The following is a 22,418-nucleotide window of genomic DNA, read 5'->3' on the forward strand; positions in this document are numbered from 1 at the left end:
AGAGTCAGAACCTGTTTGGAAGAACGTCACTCAGAGCCGTCCCAAACATGTTGAATATTTACAATCAGAAATCCTGATGTGTAGGGTGAACCCCGAGGACAAATGCGCGCACACTCATGTGAAACAAAATAATATCCTATCAGCAAGCAGGCTACGGTATCAACAGTTCTATTTAATTGTAACATATCTTCAAACCTTCTCTAAAAACATCAAATAGTCATGAACTGTAAGAAACTCAGATTATAAAAACAATTATTTAAAGTTTATTTAATAAGGAAAAAAGAGAATAATATCTATCTTCCAAGAGACACCTGCTAACAACATTTTTATTTATTTATTTATTTTAACCATTACTCATGTCGAGCTCACTCTGTAACATTTACAGACCATGTTCCCGCCGTCAATTTTCTGTGTAAATAATTCCAACATATCCCAATTCCAAACACAATCATCATGATTTCTTCCTGCATATCATCTGCATTGCTGAGGCCAGAGACACACTGCAAGCATGGCATTTCTGTTGCGTGTCAACTGTGTCATGTCATTTTCTATGCCTTTGCCCACCAGAAACGTGTCTGACGCCGCACTTGTTGCTGCTATTGATGTACAGGGAAGGCCTTCATACTTCATATTAAACAAATATATAGCCGACTGATACAGCAAAGACAACATCGGCACTCTGCAGTATTGACCAAACATATCTATGTTATTGATGGCAAAATAGGCTGAATTCTTCTGAATTGACGTGCAATATTTGAATTGATAATTATGATTTATTTAAATTACACTTATATTTGCATTTGTCACAACCTAAAGACTTTTAAACATCAAAATCGAATTTATTAATACGTATTTATGTCCAAAAAACATCTAAAAATATTTTCCTACACTGCAAAAATTCTTCTTATTTAGTATTTTTTTCTTGTTTCTGATCCAAACATCTAAAAATTCTTAAAGCTACACTGTGGGATATTTTCCCCCATCTAGTGGTTTAAAGGTATATGACAATCAGGTGAATATTAGTTTCTGTTCCTCTCAATTCTGATTTCGTTTTAACTCCTACGGTGGCCGATTTAGTCCAAGATTAACATGGCTTCCAGTTCGACCTCGTTCATGACATCGAGTGTTAAAATGTGAAAAGCGAAGCTTGAATTTATGGGTATGTCCCTCTTTGGCTAATGTACTTTCAAGATGGAGGGGCAACATGGCGACTGGCATTCGAACCCCTCACCCGTATGTACTTTCAATGGCATATTATAAACTTACGAAAATACTTTATTACTTGAAAGAAGTAAATATACATTAATGAGCAGATATATTTTTGAAAGAACTAAGTGTTTTTAGCTAAGAATAAACTAAAAAAGTTACACAGTGTAGCTTTAAAGGACAACTCTGGTGAGAAATGACCCTAGGGGTAATTACCAGATGGATACCGAGTAGATCGTTCTCTGGGATGCGTTTTCATGAAAATCGAATGTAAAGAGTTTTATCTCTAAAAACAGATTAGTTTATAACGCTTGTCTATGGGGCACCGGGTAAGTGAAATTAAAGGTCCCATGGCATGACATTTTTATTTTATGAGGTTTTTCAACATTAATATGAGTTCCCCTGGCCTGAATATTGTCCCCAAGTCGCTAGAAATTTTGATCAGTATAAAACGAGTTCAGGCTTTCTTTTTCTGCCTTTGAGAAACTGAGAGCTCAGATGAGCTGATCTTGAATTCTCCTGTTATGACGTCATACCAGGATAGGTTACCGCCCCTTCTTCTGCTTTACCTGCCCAGAGAATTAGTAGAGAAAGGAGTCAGTTTATCAGTGGATGTCAGCAGCACAGGCTTTACTATAGGATTCAACAGTACCACCACAAACAGTGAGTAACAGTGTTCATTACTGCCTGATCTGGGATCAGTGAGTTCTGATGTGTAGCTAATCATTCAAGTTCACACAGACTTTCTTTCTAAATCGTTTAAAACTATCAATCCCACCGCTGGCCGCCTTGATGCATCAGTGAATCAAGTCAGTGACTAAAACCATCAACTTAATGTTGTTCCTGTTAGCAGCATGAAACAAATCTGTTATTTAAATGATTAAACGAGAGAGAGCATTTAAAGAACACTTTATAATGTTCGGATTGGTCAATCACACGTTTGAATGACGCTGCTCATCTTACTGTATTCATGTCGTTTGTTGTTAGCTGTAGTGAAAGCATTTTGTGAGAGAAATAACGTTGCAAAGTTCACTCGTGTTTATTCAGAGCTCTCAGATACAAACAAAATAAACTTGCGCTCTCAAAAACTCGGTACAATAACACTTCCTCAGCAATCTTTCCCCAGCTCCGTTTCTCTCTGTCTCTCTAGACTGGCAGCGCTGCAGCTGCTCTGCTCGCCTGACTAAACCACGCCCCATCCGCACGTTATCTAATTTTAAATGCAAAGATGTCAGCCAATCACAACAGTGGGTGTCTTTACTGAAGACTCACAGCAGACACGCCTCTTGAAACAGAGCAGAGGGCTAATATCAGTATTGAAAAAATGCCTTTTATTTCTAAATTATGACATTTTTTTATGTAAAAACCATACTAACAATATAAGTACACCCCAGCAAACATTATAAAACAATAAAACAACCCATGCCATGGGACCTTTAAATCACTAGTTAATACCACTAACAAGGCTCAAAATAGCCTCACACTAACACGGTAGCATAATGAGTGTCCCTACATGCAAACCATAGGATTGAGAAATTTGTAAGTGTACAAACAGTTTAATAAAAAGATACTTTCTCACCGGAGGCAGTGTGCAATCTCTACAGCCCACTTGCAGTGTACTGCCGGCCTGAAGTCTCGCGAGATTTTGCGAGATTTCCTGTGTTTACAGTCGGGACTCAGGCTGAAAATCTGTTTGTGTGTGGTGTGCTGTCTTTGTCACATCACGTCACACCACACACTATAAGATCAAAACGGGTAAAGCTAGGATTATTTGTCCTCATGTTTGTGGTCTATCACATGTTTTTACATCTTTTAAGACGTAAAAAATATTTTGGTGTGTACCCAGTATAAACGCACCCATCCTGGATTTGATGTCCGGAACATGTCCGGAAGCTTAAACCTGCTTAGGAGCAGGCTTATTTTATGTAAACAGGATTAGATTGCATCTTTTTAAGTGGGGTGGATACTTAAAATTTGTCCCAATCACTGATACTTTATTACAAGAATTCCTTACTGAACCAAGAGCTAATAATAACTTTAAATAAAAACAATAATAATCTAAGAATGTTTTTGAAAATAATATGTTGTCTAGAATACTATAGACACAGCCACACATTTATTTTTGATAGAATAATTACTTTATAATTGTATTGGAGGTTTACACACGTTGTACAGTTAATCTGAACTGTGCATTATTTTGAGTGATGATGAATATTATGGGATGGCTTGATGCAGCGCAAGAGATGTAGAGAACTTGATCTCAACTCTTAAGCTTTAAATAATGTTGTCATATAACAAATCTGCTTCAAATTGACTTAAAAATGTAATGAATTGCTAATTACAACATTGAAATAAAAATGTAAAGGGTGTGCATGTACAAACAGGCCTACTATAAAATCTACTATATATGAATCATAAAAAAAAAAAAATAAAAAAAAAAATGTTTTTTGTAATTTATCTCATAACTTTTTTTGGTCCAGAAGCCGTTTTTTTATTATTTTTTTTACTTTGTTTAACTTTTTTTTATCTTCCTCCGGAAGGCACAGCCTTTGAAATGAGACATAGCACACGTGCTAGTGGCCAATGGTAATGTTAAATATATCCAGTAGATGGTGCTGTTGGTTTAACAAAAGATATGGTATCATGTGCAAGCCTTAGGTTAACTGTTAAACAAGCATAAGGAATAAACTAATAGCTCAGCTTTTCACTCTGATGTTTTTAGCATTTTTAGTATGGACTGTGGGACACGTACAGAAGACAAAAACATTTCACATACATCCACTTCTTTGTAAAAAGCCATTGCAAATCCGGCATAGAAAATTGAAATTAGTTTTGAGAAAAGTTAGCATAAATTACCAAAAAGAAACTTAGTTTGATACTTTGTTATAATGCAAAGATAGTCATACAGTTCTAAGTGTGGAGGTCAACTCTATGGTTATGCTTGTGAACTCACTTGAATTTCAGGTCGATTGTCCTCCGTCTCTCTAGCCCTGGTTGTTCTGGGAGTTGGTCTGGAGCTGTTTGATAAGAGATACAAAACACAACTGAAATATTCTTGAATATCCTGATACTAGGATTGTTTGAAATTGTTTGAAACTAGTTAATTAGACAATGTAAATTACCGTATGCCTACATATACTTTTTTTTTTTTTTTAAAGTTTACTTTTATTAACATTTTTATTGGATGAGTTTGTCCAGATACAGAGAAGAAAAACTACATGTATTTATTAAAAGAAGGGGGGGGGGGGGGGGTATAATATATATATATATATATATATATATATATATATATATATATATATATATATATATATATATATATATATATATATATATATATATATATAATGAAATAGATTTGTATTTGTTTAACATTTTTATTTGCCAACTGCATAATTCCCAAGGTAAATTTTTTACTAAAATAGTAATCATAAAAATGTATTGCATTTTATTTTTTCAATGGACGAGTTTGACCACAATATGAGTGATGAGATGACTTTGCTGTTACCATTATTGTTAGTAGTAGTAGTAGAAGTGTTAAAATGGGTTATGATTAAATTTAAGGAGGAAGAAAATAACAGGTGTCTAAGCTATTTAATGGTAGTGTACAGTACAATAAAAATGTTCTGATTTTACAATATTTCAATGTTCACAAGCATATCCATATACCACAGAAGTATCCATATCTATATGTAATAAGCAAATTAAAGTGATTATGAATAAGTGTGAGGTCAAAGAGATATAAATGAAAATACAAGCCTTGAGGTACCTGAGGAGGAAAATCGTTTCTTTGGTATCAATGTCCAGCGCAGACTTTGGTCTAAACTCGATCACATTATCTATGATACAAAAACATCACAAAGAGAAGGTAGGACAAAAAATGATGATAATGTAAAAAATAAAAATATGCCTTGTGAGACAATCTACAGGAAACATGTTATATAATTAATGTGTTTGTTGACACTGTAAAATATCTGTAGAACAGGAAGTTTAAAGAATTTTAAATACTAGCTCTAATGTTCCGAATGAAGCCATTTTTTTAACAGAGTAACGTTTAACATGAGGCAGCACAAAAGATTTTAAATTGATTCATGGGTTACATAAACTCACTCTTCTGTCATGTAGTCCCCCTCTGATAATATGCAATGGAGGTATTAACCAGCAGTAACCTAATCCTTGAGTGTACGGATGTGTGTGAGATTTAATACTGAACATAAATATAATTTGCACATCAAAGCAAACCGAACATGATTTGTAGAGGCTCACACATGTCTACGTGCTTAGTGACCACACATGCACAGAGCACAGACGTAAAATCCACAGGCCGTTTGCAGGCACGTAGAGTGTGACAGTGTGGCAGGACGTGCTGACTCTCATGTCTGCTGTGTTACCTAATGTGAAGGACTTGCTGAGGTTTGGGCTGGCTGGGTCAGTAGGTGCTGTCTGTGATTCCTCTGCTGTCTGGGAAGCCACAGGGGCCAAATGAAGCCTGAAACACACACAATTGGAGAAGACATTAGATTAGACAAATGTAAAAATAGATGGACCATATTTTACCACCAAAATAATATTCTAGAAATATATACAGTGAGGAAAACAAATATTTGAACACTGCCTGGAGATAAAAGTTTGATTTTTGTTTTAATAAAATCAGTAAATGCAATGCAACAAATAATACCAAGATACACTTTCAAAGGTAATTTGATTTGTTTGGTAGTCACTGTTAAAACTTTCACTGGTGTGTGTACAAATCAAAAGATTTGGGGTGCTAAGTTAAAAAAGTATTTTTATTATTAACTTTCGACAACGTTAGACACATAGCATTTACTATTTGATCAAAATACACAAAAAAAAACAGTAACATTTGAAATATTACAATTTAAAAAGTATTTATTTTCTTATTTTTATGTAATGAATTCCTGTGATGCAAAACTGAAGTATCACACGATCCTTCAGAAATCCCTCTTATATCCTGATTTAGTGCACGAGTATAAAAAAAAAAGATTATATATGCAGACTTGTGGTTGAGTCACAATGGTCTTTGTATTGGCCCACTCACAGCAGCTGACATCACCTCAGATCTCAATCACAGCCCGAAGTCAGCACCACTCCACACTTACACACTTCATCAGATCTGCTGGAGATTATAAGTTTGCTATTCAACCAATCTGCTTTGTCTTAAAACATCTACGTGGCTTTATTTCTGAGCTGACCTATATTTAAACTCGGTCAATAACTTCGTAATTAATCTTCATAATTAATTGCAACAAAATGGCATAAACGTGTTCATAACTCTCCTGGACTCATAAAACAAATTACTTTGGAACAAATGAAACAGATGTGGTCTGTTTTCAGTGCAGGAAGTGCCGATACTACAGAAAAAGCTTTTTATAACCTGCATTTGTTGCGTTAGCTTGGATGGAACAAAGGCTTATTGTGTAAGGCATTGTGCTGAACACACAGGCAGTGTATGAAGTGTGCCATAGGGCTGTTTGCCCACTCAATGCATCAATACTAGACTGACAGCTTCTGTTCACAAGATGATCTAGAGCCATATGCAAAGTACACTAGATTCTTTAACCACTTACACCATGGCATATTTTATGATTCCACAACTGTGGCATTCTTAAAAGTAATGTCTCATAACTATACAAAAAAACAAAACAAGACACACTATATTGCCAAAAGTTTTGGGACACCTGCCTTTAAACGTACACAAACTTTAATGACATCCCATTCTTAATACATATGGTTTAATATGGAGTTGGCCCACCCTTTGAGGCTATAACAACTTCAACTCTTTTGGGAAGGCTTTCCACAAGTTTAGGAAATTTTTACCATTCTTCTAAAAGCACATATGTGAGGTCTGACACTGATGTTGGATGAGAAGGCCTGGCTCGCAGTCTCCACTCCAATTCACTCCAAAAGTATTCTATTGGGTTTTACATTTGAAAGCACCAAATTACGTCATATTCATTACATTCACTGTAAGGTAACTTAAGCTTCTAAGCTTTAAAATGATTTTTCGTTGAGGAAGCAAGTGGTTATGAAGTTACAGGATGACAACTTTTTGTTTGATTCTGGTGAAATGAAAGTTGCGATAGTCTTTTCTTCCTTATTGTGAAGTAAATCCAAGTGAAAAGGCTTCCTGAATAAGGATGCATTCACACTACATTTATGGGATCGACCACTGCAATTACTTACAGGTGAGTCTCAAAATGTCATGTTCAAACAGCAACTTAGATTCTCAGTAGAATCTTGAATACTGTCTGTATGAACATCTATTGCCTGTATTATTTTACCAGTAACCATAGCAACAGTGACCAAAGTAATATCAAATGTCCAATTGACCTGCAAGTTTAACCGTCAAGTCTTCCTTAACATAATCTTATTGTAAACACACACTAACCAGACTCTTTTAACTGTTGCACTCACATCACGATGTGCTTTGCAGGATCTAGTACATGCATTTGAGTCGTGCATAGAACACAAAACTGATGACACACAGCTCACACATGCTGTCTCGCACTGTATGACGTGACTGGTTGTCCAGTACGGTTCTGTTCACACAGCATGGGTTTTCCAAGACTGCGGTCTTGAAAATTCACGGGTGTGGGTTTGGTTATAGAATGCGGTTGTCACTCCTGTAAAATACCGTACTGTGTGTGAATGTAACCGCATTAGGGACTCAAATACAGGACTGACAACCATATTCTGCTGCTGTTTGAACGTGGCCTGAGAAAAAAGTAGGGTGTGTTTGTTGTGGTTTGTTATTGGTCGAGCTCACGTGAGTGGCAGGTTGTCCCACCCTCGTGCCAGTAAACATTTCATTAAAGAAGAGATGTCGTTGCAAGAAAGAGAGGAAAGTTGTTTTGAATAAAGAATCAAGATTACACACATAGGGCACATGCAGTTTAAGAAAAATTATGTGCACAGATAAATGTATAATAAATACTGATATTCCATTAAAAAAAAATACAATTAAAATAAAGAAGAATTGTCTTTATTTTTGATTTCATGGTGATCTTGGATTTGCATGGATCACAACTACAGATGTACTGAAATTAAAATTCTGGGCCGAAAACTAAAATTCTGGATGCACTTGGCTGAAAACAGAAACCAAAAATGCTTTAAAAAAAAAAAAGATTTTGACTTTTATATCTCAGCACCCAAGTAGCAGTGCTTCGCCTGTGCTTCCCCATAATGTAGTCCCAAGTCAATATCTGCCTAGGAAATTGCCTAGTCTTAATCGGCATCGCTATTTGTACTGGTTGTGAATACGCAGGCCACAAGAAGTAATTCGATGTTTTGGGTTTTTTGGATCACTTTTACTCAAGATATGCTAGCTGGCAACATAGGATTCCATTCATTATGCTAAGCTATGCTAGCCACAACCCTGCCAAACTAAAATAACGCATGCACTGAGACAAAAATGCATTTGCCCACATATCTAAATGTAGGAAAGAAGTTGAATAAGTCCTATTACTAAAAATGGTGGAGTGTTCCTTTAACAGAACAATGTCAAGAGCACAAAATATGGTCCCAATATACCTGGATCTCAGTGAGATGTCATCCTGCCCTTTTCCCATAGGGATGTGTGCCTCTGTAAATGCTTCCCTCCAGAATGGGTGAGATACTAAAAGGTCCCAGCTTAACCTACAGATGACAGTAAGTTAAGAAATTGAGTACTGAAGCTACAATGTTAAAGTAATGACAGGTGTGACAGGTAAATAAGGAGTAACACTAACTCTGAGAAGAAATTGAGGAAAATAAATACTGTACCTTTTCACTGGGTCTTTCTGAAGTAAACCCATGACCAGCCTCTCAAACTCTAGACTGGGCTGTGAGAAAGCAGGTGCTTAAAAAAGAAAATAGATGTCATTACATGTGTCAAAAGGAAATTAATATCAAGAACAATTTGTTAAAGGTGAGGTGTCAAAACCTTTTTGTCTTGGGGGTGGAGGATCTTTATTTAAAATTAGATCAACTAGACCGGTCATACTCTCAGAGACAAAAGGTGGTTTTCCTATGAAACAAAGAAAATGAGACCGAGAACTGGGGAACACTTTACTTGAAAGCTTTATGTAAAATGTAATATATAGCTATTCAAAATGTGCCTTGTAAGGCATTATATATTTTTATAAATACTTGTAACCAAAATACATTATAATGTTTGCAGATTCATTGTTACATCTAAAATTGTTTGTTTAGCATGTGTAACAATAAATAGATATTTAAACTGATTAGATTACAATTATTTATGATATCAAACAATGCATTTTAAGGTGCATTACATAATAGGCATGGGCATAAAGTAAATTTAGTCAAATTCATATGTAATTTTGGTTTTTAGTAACACTTAAAGTCTTTCTATATAATGCATTATAAAAATATTTTAATACATTATTATGCCGCATAATAAATGTATTAAAATATTTTTATAATGCATTATATATAAAGACTTTAAGTAAAGTGTTACTAAAAACTAAAATTACATATGAATTTGACTAGAAATTCCTTTGCTAAGATGAAATAGTAAAATGTGTAACCTGTAAACATTTCATAAAGGATGCAGCCTAACGCCCACAGATCACTGCAGACATTGGAGTCTGCTCCATTCAACACCTCCGGAGCGCAATACACAGGAGAACCTGCCAGAGAAATGTCTTATTAGAAATCATACAAGTGAACAGGGAAGATATAATACTGTAGATAGACAGACAGACAGAAACCAATTTTGGAATTACAAAAACTATGAAGAAAATCTACTCACATTTTCATCAACTGATAAAAATGAGATGATGTTGAAATGAGATGAAAAATGAAATGTTAGGGAGAGATGATTTTGGAAGAGAATGAGATCCAGAATGAGATGTCAGTTTTGGAGCGTATTCAAATACAGTAGTCTAATAAACCTAACGCTATCTGTGCCCTTAAAGGGTTAGTTCACCCAAATATTACAATTCTGATATTAATGGACTCACCCTCATGTCATTTTAAACCTGTAAAATTTTCGTTCATCCAAAACGAACAAAAACAATGACTTTATTCTTAATTTATTCTAGCCTGTGTCAGATTCTTATGTAGTGTAAACAGTGCAGAGCGTCCTAGATGGGCATGCGTTGTGGCGCTCACGTGAACGGCGTCGGCCAATGGTAAGCCGGCGTTCTGGAAGTGCAGCACTGTTTACACAGCTTCAAAAGCAAGAGTCTGACACAGGCTAGAAGAAATCGTTGAAAATAGTTGTTATTTTTGTACACTGAAAGTATTTTTGTCACTTAAAATAAAATTAAGGTTAAACCACTGTAGTCACATGGACTATTTTAACAATGTCTTACCTCTCTGGAGGCTGAGTCATTAATGACAGAATTTTCATTTCTGGGTGAACTAACCCTTTCATATTAATCAAACAACAAAAGAAAAAAGAGAAAAGCATCCACTACTCTTTAATATCTTTAACATGGATTATTTATTTATTTATTTTATACAAATAAATATGTATGCTTGAAAGAATAAAGAATGATGCAAGTTGTTATAAAGAATGAATCATTAATTAAAAAGAAGACCATATGTTCTTCTTCTTTTAAGTGGTTTTATTTAATTTTAAGATAAAGACATGGTATATGTCATAGCAGTTAATATCATTCAAATAAACAGGTTAATATGTTTTCTGCAGGAGTATATAATTGGTTTGGAAATTTTTGAGAAATTCTTAATGAATGAATTACTATTACCCATCAGATTTTAGTCCACTAAATCTACTACAGAGTTAGTCGACTAAGATCGTTTTATATTTAGTTGACTAAAACTAAAATAATTCTGATTATTAAAATATGACAAAAGCTAAAAATGGATGGATGGATGGATGGATGGATGGATGGATGGATGGATGGATGGATGGATGGATGGATGGATGGATGGATGGATGGATGGATGGATAATAGACAAACCCAGTGATTGGGTTAAATGTTTGCTTAGCGTGGGCAGTTTTATTTAACCCAACTATTGTTTAAAAATGACTATATGACTAGCCTAAAATGAACCAAAAAAAAAAAAAAAAAGACACATAATTACTAGACGCAACAATAATCAAAAGGTGAACATTAATTAATAAGCAATTTAATAAATGTGTATTGTTTAATTATTATTTATTAAACTTATTAATAATTCATTTCCAACATACTTTGGGTTAATTTTAATCAAGCAACAGAGTCATTTTAAACAATAGTTAAGTTAAACAAAACTACACAGTAGGTTGGACAAATGTTTAACCCAACCACAGGGTTAACAACCCAATTGTTTGTCCATTTTAAACCCAACTTGGGTTGCTTTTAACCCAGCATTTTTTTAGAGTGTAGATAGAGAAATGAACAGGGAAACCTTTAATTCTGTTCTTGATGTTTTGTTGGGAGAACATGTTCTCTTTACAGTCTCCAGCTCCTGTGTCCTCTGCCATCACAAGAGAGAAAAACTCCTCCAGACTCTCTCCTTCAGCTTTGGCCAGGCAGAAATTAGAGTACTTTAAAGTCCCTGGTCCATCCAACAAAATCTACATGAATACAAGTTGACATATTAGCTAAGATTTGAAGACAAAAATAAAAAGGGAAAAGAAGAAGACTGTCAGTATATAAATATCCTACCATGTGGCGTTGTGTTTGTTTAAATGAGAAGTTATTTTATTTATTTATTTAGCACCTTTCAAACTTTAATATAGATGCATGCCGGTTAGAAATGTGTCCAAGGGCGGTCCGCATGTCAAAAAACTCTTGCGAGCGAAAGGCGGGTGTGTCGGATTCTGCACTCGGGCACAGTTTCTCTCCACTGGCTGCGCTGAGCAAAAGCACGATGGGAAACGACTTACTAACGACAGAGCTTAATGCTCATTGGTTTAAAAAAAACTTGATTTATGGTTCTTTTTTAAAATGTTTGATTTTAAAACTTTGATATAATTTGTATGTGTGAGAATTGTGTGTGAATATTCCCAAACTCTCGGACAATGCGATCTCTCTGTGGGTTATGTGATTGTTGTCATATTTAATAAAATATATAAAAACATGCATGTAATTAACCCCTTGCCTGTCACCCCACGATTTGGCAAATGGAGCATTTAGATATACTCATAGTATAAAGACAGCTGCTCGTACGTTATTCTGAATATACACATAACCAATATATATTTAGAAAGCCAACACTTGAGAGTTTACAGCTGAATACTGAATTACTCAGACAGTTAATATTAGAGATATAATTAATATAGAGATATATAGGCTAAAAACTTCAAAATAAAAAAAGTCAATATTTTAAATATTTTTCTGTGAATGTAGTATAACAACTTATAACTACAACTAAATTGAAAGCACAAGTGTGTTCATGCTTTATTTAAAATCTGAGGCTGTCAATCCATGTCCAAAACTATGAATTTTATGAAACATTTTCTAAGACCATGTGTGGAATTTTTTTTAGATGCTTTTATCAAATAAGTTTGTTGGCCTGAAGACACATTTGCAGTCTTTTGTCTAATGTCTGGCGAGGAGAACAGCTCAATTAATGCTACAATGTGCTCCCTCAACGATCGTTGCCTGCACTTTTTTCACTGCAGCCGCCTACTCTCGCCTATATTTCAGGCTAGGCGCATCTCAAAAAAGCCTATTTTGATTGAAGATTTGGGATTTGTGACATCAAAGGAAGGCAGCCACCGCCTCAGCTGAAGAATATCAACGCCTACTTCATCCCTGGCTGTTTAGCCCCACCCACCGATTTGCAGTATCATAGGCCTAGCGTTAAAGCATCGAGCTGCAAAGCAATAAACATGCCATTGAGGATTACAAAATATTGTGCAATGCCTGGGCTTGATAGTAATGCAACATGTTAGTAACTGTATTAATTATAATGCCTGATCTGAAATGTAATGATTCAGATACAGTCAGATGTTCTTTGTCTGTGTGTCAGTAAATCAAACCAGTAACTAAACGTTTCTCTTAGTACGATGAAAATATTCATGATTAAATTAAATTCAATAAAGAAAGCGATAAAAGAAAGCTCCCTTTGCAATCGTTTTGAGCTCTGTTCTAACAAACAGAGAGTTTATCAGTGACACGTTTATCAGTGACTCCCGTTTTATTCAATGAATCTCTTAACTATATCACGTCTGCACTGTTAGTGAAGATGAAAGCATTTGTCAGTGTACAGAAACTGGGTTGCTATGACAAGATCACTGCTTGCTTTCATGAGCTCAACATTGTGTCTATGATCAGCTACAATGATCATCACTGCAACCTTTCATGCCACGATCTGATAATGTCATAGATATAATGCCATAGATCGAAATATATTATAATGCAACACTTTTCACAATTAGTTAACCATGAGAGCTGTAATAGTAAAAATTCGCTAAAAGAGAGTGTAATACTAAATCAAATGGAAAGATGTTATCCAATCACAGCAGTGGCTGTTTAGACGGAAGTCTAACAGCGGACACGCCCCTAAAACCCAGAACAGAGGGCTAAAATCAGGGTAGGAAAAATGCCTTTTATTTATAATAAATTATGAACATTTTTGATGTAAAAAGCATTATAATACCATAAGTGCACCTCAGGAAACATCATAAACGGATAAAAAAAAAGTAGTTTGTGACACCTTTAAATATTTCATTGGCACATGCATAAAAAATTAATTCAAAAAAGGTTAGTTTTAAGTTGTACCACTATCAGCAAAAAAAACCAAACACAGCCCACTGTTAAACTCTGTTTAGGGTGTAATACGACACTATACATACACTAGCTCAGGATGGATATACATTACAATGTAACAGGTGTGATGCTTATACCTTGGCAGGTGTGAGATCCGAGACAACAATACCAGAGTCGTGGATGTGTTTAAGACCTTTTATCAGGTCAATGGAAAACTCTCGCACTACATCCTCAGACAAGCACTCATCTTGAGCGATCAGTGCTGCCAGGGATCCCCCTAGAAAGAAAGAAAAAAGTACAGTAAAGCAAAACAATCAAAGAATAAGCATTCGATTTCAATACCCCAAAAAGCAACAAACAGGATTAGACTAGACTTGATACAATGATAAAACCTAAATAAAGGTTTCGGGCCGGGATTCACAAACAGGGTTCAGATTAAGCCAGAATTAAGCTTTAGTTCAACTAGGACATTTAAATAGCTTTTATAAATGTGTCCTATGAAGAAAGTAAAAAAAAAAAAAAAAAAAAATAAACATTACTGGTGTGCATCTTGAGATAAAACAGTGGCACTGGCATATTTTAAGTTGCTTTCAGTTAAAAAAGCTCAAACATGCATTTTAGTCTGTGACTAGCTTATGAAGCCTTGTCTGTGAAACCGGGGCCAATGATCTCACCTGTGCACATTTCCACCACCAGCCACAGATGGTTGCTGGTCTCATACCACTCATAGAAAGACACCACATTATCATGCTTAACGTCATGGGCAAGTCTCACCTGTGGAGATAATGTGACATTTATCAAACGCAGGGGTACAATTTCAATGCATGGACACATTGTTTAAAACAAATAGCTGAAGAAATATTACGTTTACATACATGGTTTGTTAATTCAGGTCTCTTGGATTTGTCACAGCAGATGATGGCCACAAAATGTATGCTGCCTTTCCTTCTGCCCTTATAAACAACTGATCTGCTACCTCTCCCAATCTCTTCATACAAAATAAAGTTCTCCATCTACGCAGCGATAAAAGCATGATAATTAAAGACAAAACAACCACCTAAAACGCGTCAGATTTGAAAGCCAGTGTGTAGTGTAACGTTAGGTGCATAATAATCACACAAACACACCTGCAGAGACTCACGTGAGATTGAGAGCTCGATCTCACTGGCAGTTCACAGACACAACTACAACAGCTTCCTGACCAAACAGACACCACGAAATTCAATAGTACACACACGGGCCGATTAACACCATATTTAAATCATTTCCCGGTTCTTGTTGTACTATTTTAAAAATGTATTGGGCCAAAATATGGGTGCAGTTATCTTTTGTACAAGTTTCCTCACGCGCGGGTAGGCAACTGGTAAACGGACACAAATTTGAAGTGAAACTAAATCGTACGAGGGGGACTCATCATAGTCACAAGAGCAAAGCGTGTAAAATAGCAAATTAAGGAATTATATAATACAATTTTGTTTTAAAAAATGTATATTCATTGAAAATGTATGTAAAAACTGATAATAATATGCATTTTTTCTATCTGTTTTCAACTTTTTAATTTTCCTACACCCCTACTATTGGAAGAGCCCTCATTGCTAGGATACAGAAGAGGACGCACTGTTGCGTTTAGGAAACGGGTTCCACTGAGCATGCGCTTCCACAGCTCCAGCCATTGGTTGAACTTTCTTGTTCTCTCTCTATATATATTTTATATTATTAAATGTATAAAATGTTTTATATTATGTAACCATACATTATTATACCACATATTAATATACATTAATATTCGCTTTGTCTTTTGAATTAGGATATTGAGGAACTTGATCAGTATAGATTGAAATGTCAATGAATATCTTGCTGAAAGTTTGATTTTATATATTTGCATTGTATTTTATGTTGAATATTACGGTTAGTGTTTAACATTACTGAAACTTTTGTTCGTCACTTTGTGTGTATGCAAAACAATCATTCTACTTTTAACTGAAATTGAATGCGCACTATTTGATTCTAAAGAGAAGCATAAAACAGTGTAGCATGCTGTCTTCTAAATGTAGTTGTGAAAGAGTTGCAAAAGCTCCGATGATGGGGAGTGGCGTCACGCTCTCAGAGAGAGAGAGAGAGAGAGAGAGAGAGAGAGAGAGAGAGAGAGAGAGAGAGAGAGAGGGCAGTTTTGTGTGTCTGGGGCGGAGAGCGTGCTGCGTGTGATACCGGCTTTTCTGATTCTTGCCATCAAAACGTCATTATAATTTGGAAGCACGTCTTCTTTTGTCGGTTTTCTTTCACACAGATCTTCGCTGAGGGGAACTACAGATGCCCTGATGATCTCCCAAAAAACAGAAACATCAAACTGGGCAGGTTCGCTGTGCTACTTTTCATACAGCAGGTCCATTGAAAGAAAGGGAGCCGGGAATCACTGACTTTGTCCTCGTGTAATTACGAAAAGAATGTCCACTACGTCGTAAAAAGTTAAATAGCCTACTGAATATTTTAGTTTTACAACTAGCTGGTTCTAAAAAGAAAAAAAAGAAACAACAAAAAAAAAGGAATTATCTTCAACGACTTTTCAAGTAACCCTGCATCTGATCTGGACTATTTGTATTATTTTTGCTTAAAGTGCAGCCTTCATCGTATGGTAAGATGATACACACGCACCCACACAACATCATCGCTTTTGATTGTCTAAATACTGTATGTTTAGCCGTGTAGTCTATGTATGCTGTCTAGCCTGCACCTGACGGTGTGTCCCAAAATCAAATGAGTTGCCTAGCTAGAAAGCTGACTGGAACGCGCTTAATAATGCCACAAGTATTTATTAAGTATCCCTAGATGCTGGTCCAGGACCAGGCTGGTCTGTTGTCTCGCAAATACGGATGTTTTAATGCACCTCTAGCTTGGCCAGACCCAGACTGGAAGACCAGCTATAGACCATCTTAACAAGATCAGAAAACATACAAGCTCAGTGCAGAAACATCTGTCCTATGACTTGTTGACTTCATGTCCAAACTTTTAATAAGCTCTCACTACAACCCAAGCAGATTATGGAATCCGATTATATCCATCTCATTTATTTAATACTCATGAGATGTGGTTTTATTAATGTTTGAGTAGCTCATGTTCAAATTGTGACCATACTTCTTAAGTAATGGACTGACAAGCAGCAATATCCTTTATTTGCCTATACTAATTTGTTGGTTCTTGGGGATATATTGAACCTCATCATAAGATGGAAAAAGTGAGAGCGATACCCTTTACAAGCAGATGGTGTAAAGTTCATCTGACCCCCTGGTCCTACTATTTTGGTGACGATATCACACAAGTCATGTGCCCATCAGGACAGGGTTACTGGCAGAAATAAACATGATGAAACGTAAGAGGTGAAACACTACTTTAGTTATCCCCAGGAGTCCTATATTACCATAAATATTTTCAAATGTAGTGTTTTTCTTTCTTCAGTAACATGCTTAAGTGTAGTTATTTGCCATAAATGCAATTGATTTATCATTTTAACAGCTAGACACTTGACAAAAACAGAGTACTAGCTATCATGTCTCATGAAACAACTTTCACAGCTGTCCTCCTGTATGGTGTCTTGTATGTATTGTTTAAGGGAGGATCGTGTAGAAATGTGAAGAGAAACAGAAAGTGTGTAATTTCTAATCGAATACCAGATTACAATGTTCATGTTGCATAATAGCATCATATTCCCATACAGTATAAGAATGTCTGTTTCATAGTCATCTGAATCGCAGCAGCTGTGTCCATCCCTAGAGACCAAGAAAGCATATAGAGTGAGACATGAGCACATGTTTTCCTCCAGGGTTGTTTGTTTCTGCATGCGTGGTTTGCTTTCATGAGCACGTGTGCTTGAGTTCATGCTATAACGGCTGAGATGGGTTACGTTGAGCCTATGTCCTCTCTCACAGAGGTCAAGCTCTCTATGGCTCACAATAACTAACTGCTTGGCCTTTTTCATAACAATGATGGTAATGCTACACTGTAAACCCTAATAAGCTGAGTTGACTTAAATGATTTGAGGAAACTGATTCCAACAGTTTAGTTGAGTAATGGTGTTGTAATGCTGAACACAACTTATTTTGTCAAGTTCATCTAATGTGGGCTTCCCATTGAATTAATAAGTACAGATATAAACAGATGTTGAATAATGCAGTGGGGGGATATTTGTGGGTCCTTCTAATGACAAATTTCTTCCTACCAGTACAAAGTGGGATATGTTATTTTTACATTAGTCAGTGAGAGATTGCACACATGTATTATGCATCTAAAATAATTCTGTATTTTCAGCTTTAGAATCATGAAAATCATTATTCTGGTGTCACAATTGTCCTGTGCATTGAGTTACCAGGACCAAATCCAAGCCTATTCATTTTCACCCCAATGTAATACCAAATTTACCATTTACTCAACAGTACATTTTTTGTTAAAGGGTTACTTCAGCGATTAGCATATGGCTTTGTATTAGTGGAACCCCAGGAGTATATTCGAATGATTGTGCTTTCCCCCCTCATATCCCCCTGAGATAAGCGATTTATGCATTTTATTTCTGGAAAAATTCCTCCAATGACGCAAATATCGTCAATTTGCGCCATCGGAGGAATTGTTGGCCAGAGGCTTAAAGACTACAGCCAGCAGAGGGAGCCATTTCCGCATGATTTCAACTCACGCGTGGGGGATGGAGATCGCACTCACAGCTCAGCTCGCAGCTGCAGCCTCAGGCATTCATGTTTAAACAGTGCGGCCAGCAGAGCAAAGTAAGTCTTTCAACTTCTCAAACTAATTCTTATGAAAGTTAAGCTTTCACATGCATGAACTGAAAACGCGCCATACAGAACATGCGCTGTGAATCTATGTAGCGAATGCGTTTACCTCAGCTCTCATCATGATCTTATCCTTGACTGTCAATGTGACTCCTGCAGCGTTTTGGGCTGTGAGACTCCCTCAGCGGCTAAATCACATATTGAACACACACGTTCAGTTTTTAATTGTGGTGTCTGTTCTGTAACTGAACTGATTTTATGAAAATGAACGCAGTGTTGGTAAATTGAAAGTAAATCAGTAATCTAGTAGCGGTGGCTTTGGGAGTGGACTTGTAGGGCAGCGAAGCAGTCTGGGAATTTTTGTTGTTCATCCCCATGAGACAAAAATACATTTTCTGTCTTTTTTCAGTCTAGTAGCACTAAATTTAAAAAATAATTTCACATTTCTACTACATTGAAGACCTAGTATAAATACAGATTAATCTTCCCAGTGCTGAAGTACCCCTTTAATCTTTTACAATATATTGGAGTAGTGGACGTACTGTCCGTGACGTCCCCCATATGAAGAGCAGTTCTGAAGCGTAAAGTAGGATCGAGCTGGCCATTGCCATCTTGGCAGCGCTTCATCACGCATCACTCCTGGATAACTGACAATGGGCAAAGAGGAGGGACATGACTGACACTTAGTGTCCTTAAAGTGCAAAACATTAAGGCTTAAAGGGGGGGTGAAATGCTGTTTCATGCATACTGATCTTTTTACACTGTTAAAGACTTGGATTCCCATCCTAAACATAGACAAAGTTTCAAAAGTTAAGGTGGACGTTTGATGGGAGTATTTCTTTGTCAAAAATACTACTTCCGGTTAGTCATAAGTTTCGGCAAGTTTTTTGCGATCATGCGTCCTCTTTGACGTTAATGGGGGCGGAATTTCCTTGTATGGGCCTTACGGACAATTCTACCGGAAGCGCGTGAGAGAGAGAGAGGGAGAGAGCGAAAGTAACAGGCTACGCCCATCAAAGCGCTGGCTTGTAGGATGCTGGACAGGTGATGTGCACATAACAATGTCACCAAAAAAGTGCGTTTTTGGTTGCCAGACCAAGACAGTCCTGCACAGATTCGCCAAAAACCCCGCGTTAAGGCAACAGTGGATGGAATTTGCTTTTCCGGATCAGCAACTGAGTTGCGCGAATGTTTATATCTGTTCGCTGCATTTCGGTGCCGACTGTTTCATAAACAAGGCCCAGCTCGACGCCGGATTTTCCCAATCGCCTAATGCTGAAGGATGGAGCAGTCCCAACGTTAGAAGGGTGAGTGAGACTGCTTCAAATGTCTGTGTTTTTTTTAGTCCGCTTACTGTCTACACAAACCACGCGTAAACACACGTGCACAACTGCACTTCCCACATGTACACCTTCAAAGACAAAAATACGACGATTTAATTCAAGTATAAATATGTAAATAACACAAGTCGCTAAGCATATTATATAGTTAGTGTATAACTTGTACCACATAGAGACGTCCTGCTCTAGTCGTTTTTGCTGCTGCTCCTGTTCAACTGCAGCCTCTGGGTCTGATTCCGGATCATAGATGTATGGCTGTATCTGATTAAAAGCCATATTTTTATTTTGAATAAAGTTTTTTTCCCGCTGTTGACACAGCTTTACGACGCACTCGACTCAACATAGCAGCAGCGAGCACACGTCATTATTTAGCTCCGCTCACACGACACGCCCCCACCCGCTCGGCTTTTTTCGGAAAGACTCGGAACAGCGCATCTTTCTTATATAATTATTAAAAAAATAAAGACTTTTCGGAGATATGCAGGATGCAATGCTACTCTATAGGTACTCAAGATTGACATGACACTGACTGAAACTGAGTGTTTCACCCCCCCTTTAATATAATGTAAACAAATGAGTCATAAAAAATGACAACAGCCCCCTCACAGTTGTCATGAATTAGCTGTATAGACTAAAATGCCCAAATATGGCGCTGACCCTCTTGGAGCCAGAGTCTGCGCAGTAGTGAGCGTGAAGTGGATTTTGCGGTATCAAGGCCTCACCCACACTCCCGCAGAATCGGTTAGTACAGTTTACCTCAGAATTGATCAGAATCGGTCAGTACAGTTTACAGCAGAATCAGTCAGAATCGGTTAGTACAGTATAACGCAGAATGGGTTATAGTACAGTTTAGAGCAGAATCGGTTAGTACAGTTTAGAGCAGAATCGGTTAGTACAGTTTACCACAGAATCGGTTAGTACAGTTACCGCAGAATTGATTAGTATAGTTTACAGCAGAATCGGTTAGTACAGTTTACCACAGAATCGGTTAGTACAGTTTACCGCAGAATCGATTAGTACAGTTTACAGCAGAATCGGTCAGTACAGTTTACAGCAGAATCGATAGTACAGTTTACAGCAGAATCGGTTAGTACAGTTTACAGCAGAATCGGTTAGTACAGTTTACAGCAGAATCGGTGAGTACAGTTTAACGCAGAATCGGTTAGTACAGTTTACAGCAGAATCGGTGAGTACAGTTTAACGCAGAATCGGTTAGTACAGTTTACAGCAGAATCGGTTAGTACAGTTTACAGCAGAATCGGTGAGTACAGTTTACAGCAGAATCGGTGAGTACAGTTTAACGCAGAATCGGTCAGAATCGGTAGTACAGTTTAACGCAGAATCAGTCAGAATCGGTCAGTACATTTTAAAGCAGAATCGTTCAGAATCGGTCAGTACAGTTTACCGCAGAATCGGTTAGTACAGTTTACCGCAGAATCGGTTAGTACAGTTTACAGCAGAATCGGTGAGTACAGTTTAACGCAGAATCGGTTAGTACAGTTTACCGCAGAATCGGTTAGTACAGTTTAACGCACAATCGGTTAGTACAGTTTACAGCAGAATCGGATAGTACAGTTTACCACAGAATCGGTTAGTACAGTTTACCACAGAATCGGTTAGTACAGTTTACAGCAGAATCGGTTAGTACAGTTTACAGCAGAATCGGTGAGTACAGTTTACAGCAGAATCGGATAGTACAGTTTACAGCAGAATCGGTTAGTACAGTTTACAGCAGAATCGGTGAGTACAGTTTACAGCAGAATCGGATAGTACAGTTTACCACAGAATCGGATAGTACAGTTTACCACAGAATCGGTTAGTACAGTTTACCACAGAATCGGTTAGTACAGTTTACCACAGAATCGGTTAGTACAGTTTACAGCAGAATCGGTTAGTACAGTTTACAGCAGAATCGGTTAGTACAGTTTACAGCAGAATCGGTTAGTACAGTTTACAGCAGAATCGGTTAGTACAGTTTACAGCAGAATCGGTTAGTACAGTTTACAGCAGAATCGGTCAGAATCGGTTAGTACAGTTTACTGCAGAATCGTTCTGAATCGGTCAGTACATTTTAAAGCAGAATCGTTCAGAATCGGTCAGTACAGTTTACAGCAGAATCGGTCAGTACAGTTTACTGCCGAACGACTCATTATGTCAGAGTGAAATAGACAGTTATGGAAATGTAGACATTAAAGCTGAAGCTCCAATCTCCTCCCGAAAATGCCTCAGTGACTATACTTCGCTCATAGAAGCTGTAAATCTCAGCGGTCAATACGTCCCAATAATCAATACGTCCCATGCCTATTTTTATAGCATTAAAAAACTAACTAAACCCAAGATTTAAATATTAATACTTGAATTTACATGTGATTTAAAAACTACCTAAACAACAGAAAGTATATTTTGGG

The 22,418-nt window shown here is 36.8% G+C and overlaps 1 protein-coding gene across 3 annotated transcripts in view; it reads right to left on the reverse strand.

Moving 5' to 3' along the window:
• The window catches only part of ulk4 (unc-51 like kinase 4), a 283,773-nt gene extending 268,530 nt beyond the window's left edge, over nt 1-15,243 (reverse strand). Inside the window, exons 1-12 of one of the 3 annotated variants that reach the window (XM_067449187.1) lie at nt 15,037-15,243; nt 14,771-14,908; nt 14,570-14,669; nt 14,033-14,172; nt 11,587-11,755; nt 9,756-9,857; nt 9,149-9,232; nt 8,989-9,064; nt 8,758-8,862; nt 5,598-5,695; nt 4,976-5,045; nt 4,160-4,223 (exon numbers count right to left, since the gene is read on the reverse strand). In XM_067449187.1, the coding sequence (XP_067305288.1) occupies nt 4,160-4,223; nt 4,976-5,045; nt 5,598-5,695; nt 8,758-8,862; nt 8,989-9,064; nt 9,149-9,232; nt 9,756-9,857; nt 11,587-11,755; nt 14,033-14,172; nt 14,570-14,669; nt 14,771-14,908 (1,146 nt within the window). In that variant the 5' untranslated portion in view covers nt 15,037-15,243. The other 2 variants (XM_067449185.1, XM_067449186.1) reach the window with 2 other exon arrangements.
• Between the last annotated feature and the right edge of the window lie 7,175 nt (nt 15,244-22,418).

The sequence above is a fragment of the Pseudorasbora parva genome, chromosome 7 (genome assembly GCF_024679245.1).
Source record: "Pseudorasbora parva isolate DD20220531a chromosome 7, ASM2467924v1, whole genome shotgun sequence".
Classification (NCBI taxonomy): Eukaryota; Metazoa; Chordata; class Actinopteri; order Cypriniformes; family Gobionidae; genus Pseudorasbora; species Pseudorasbora parva.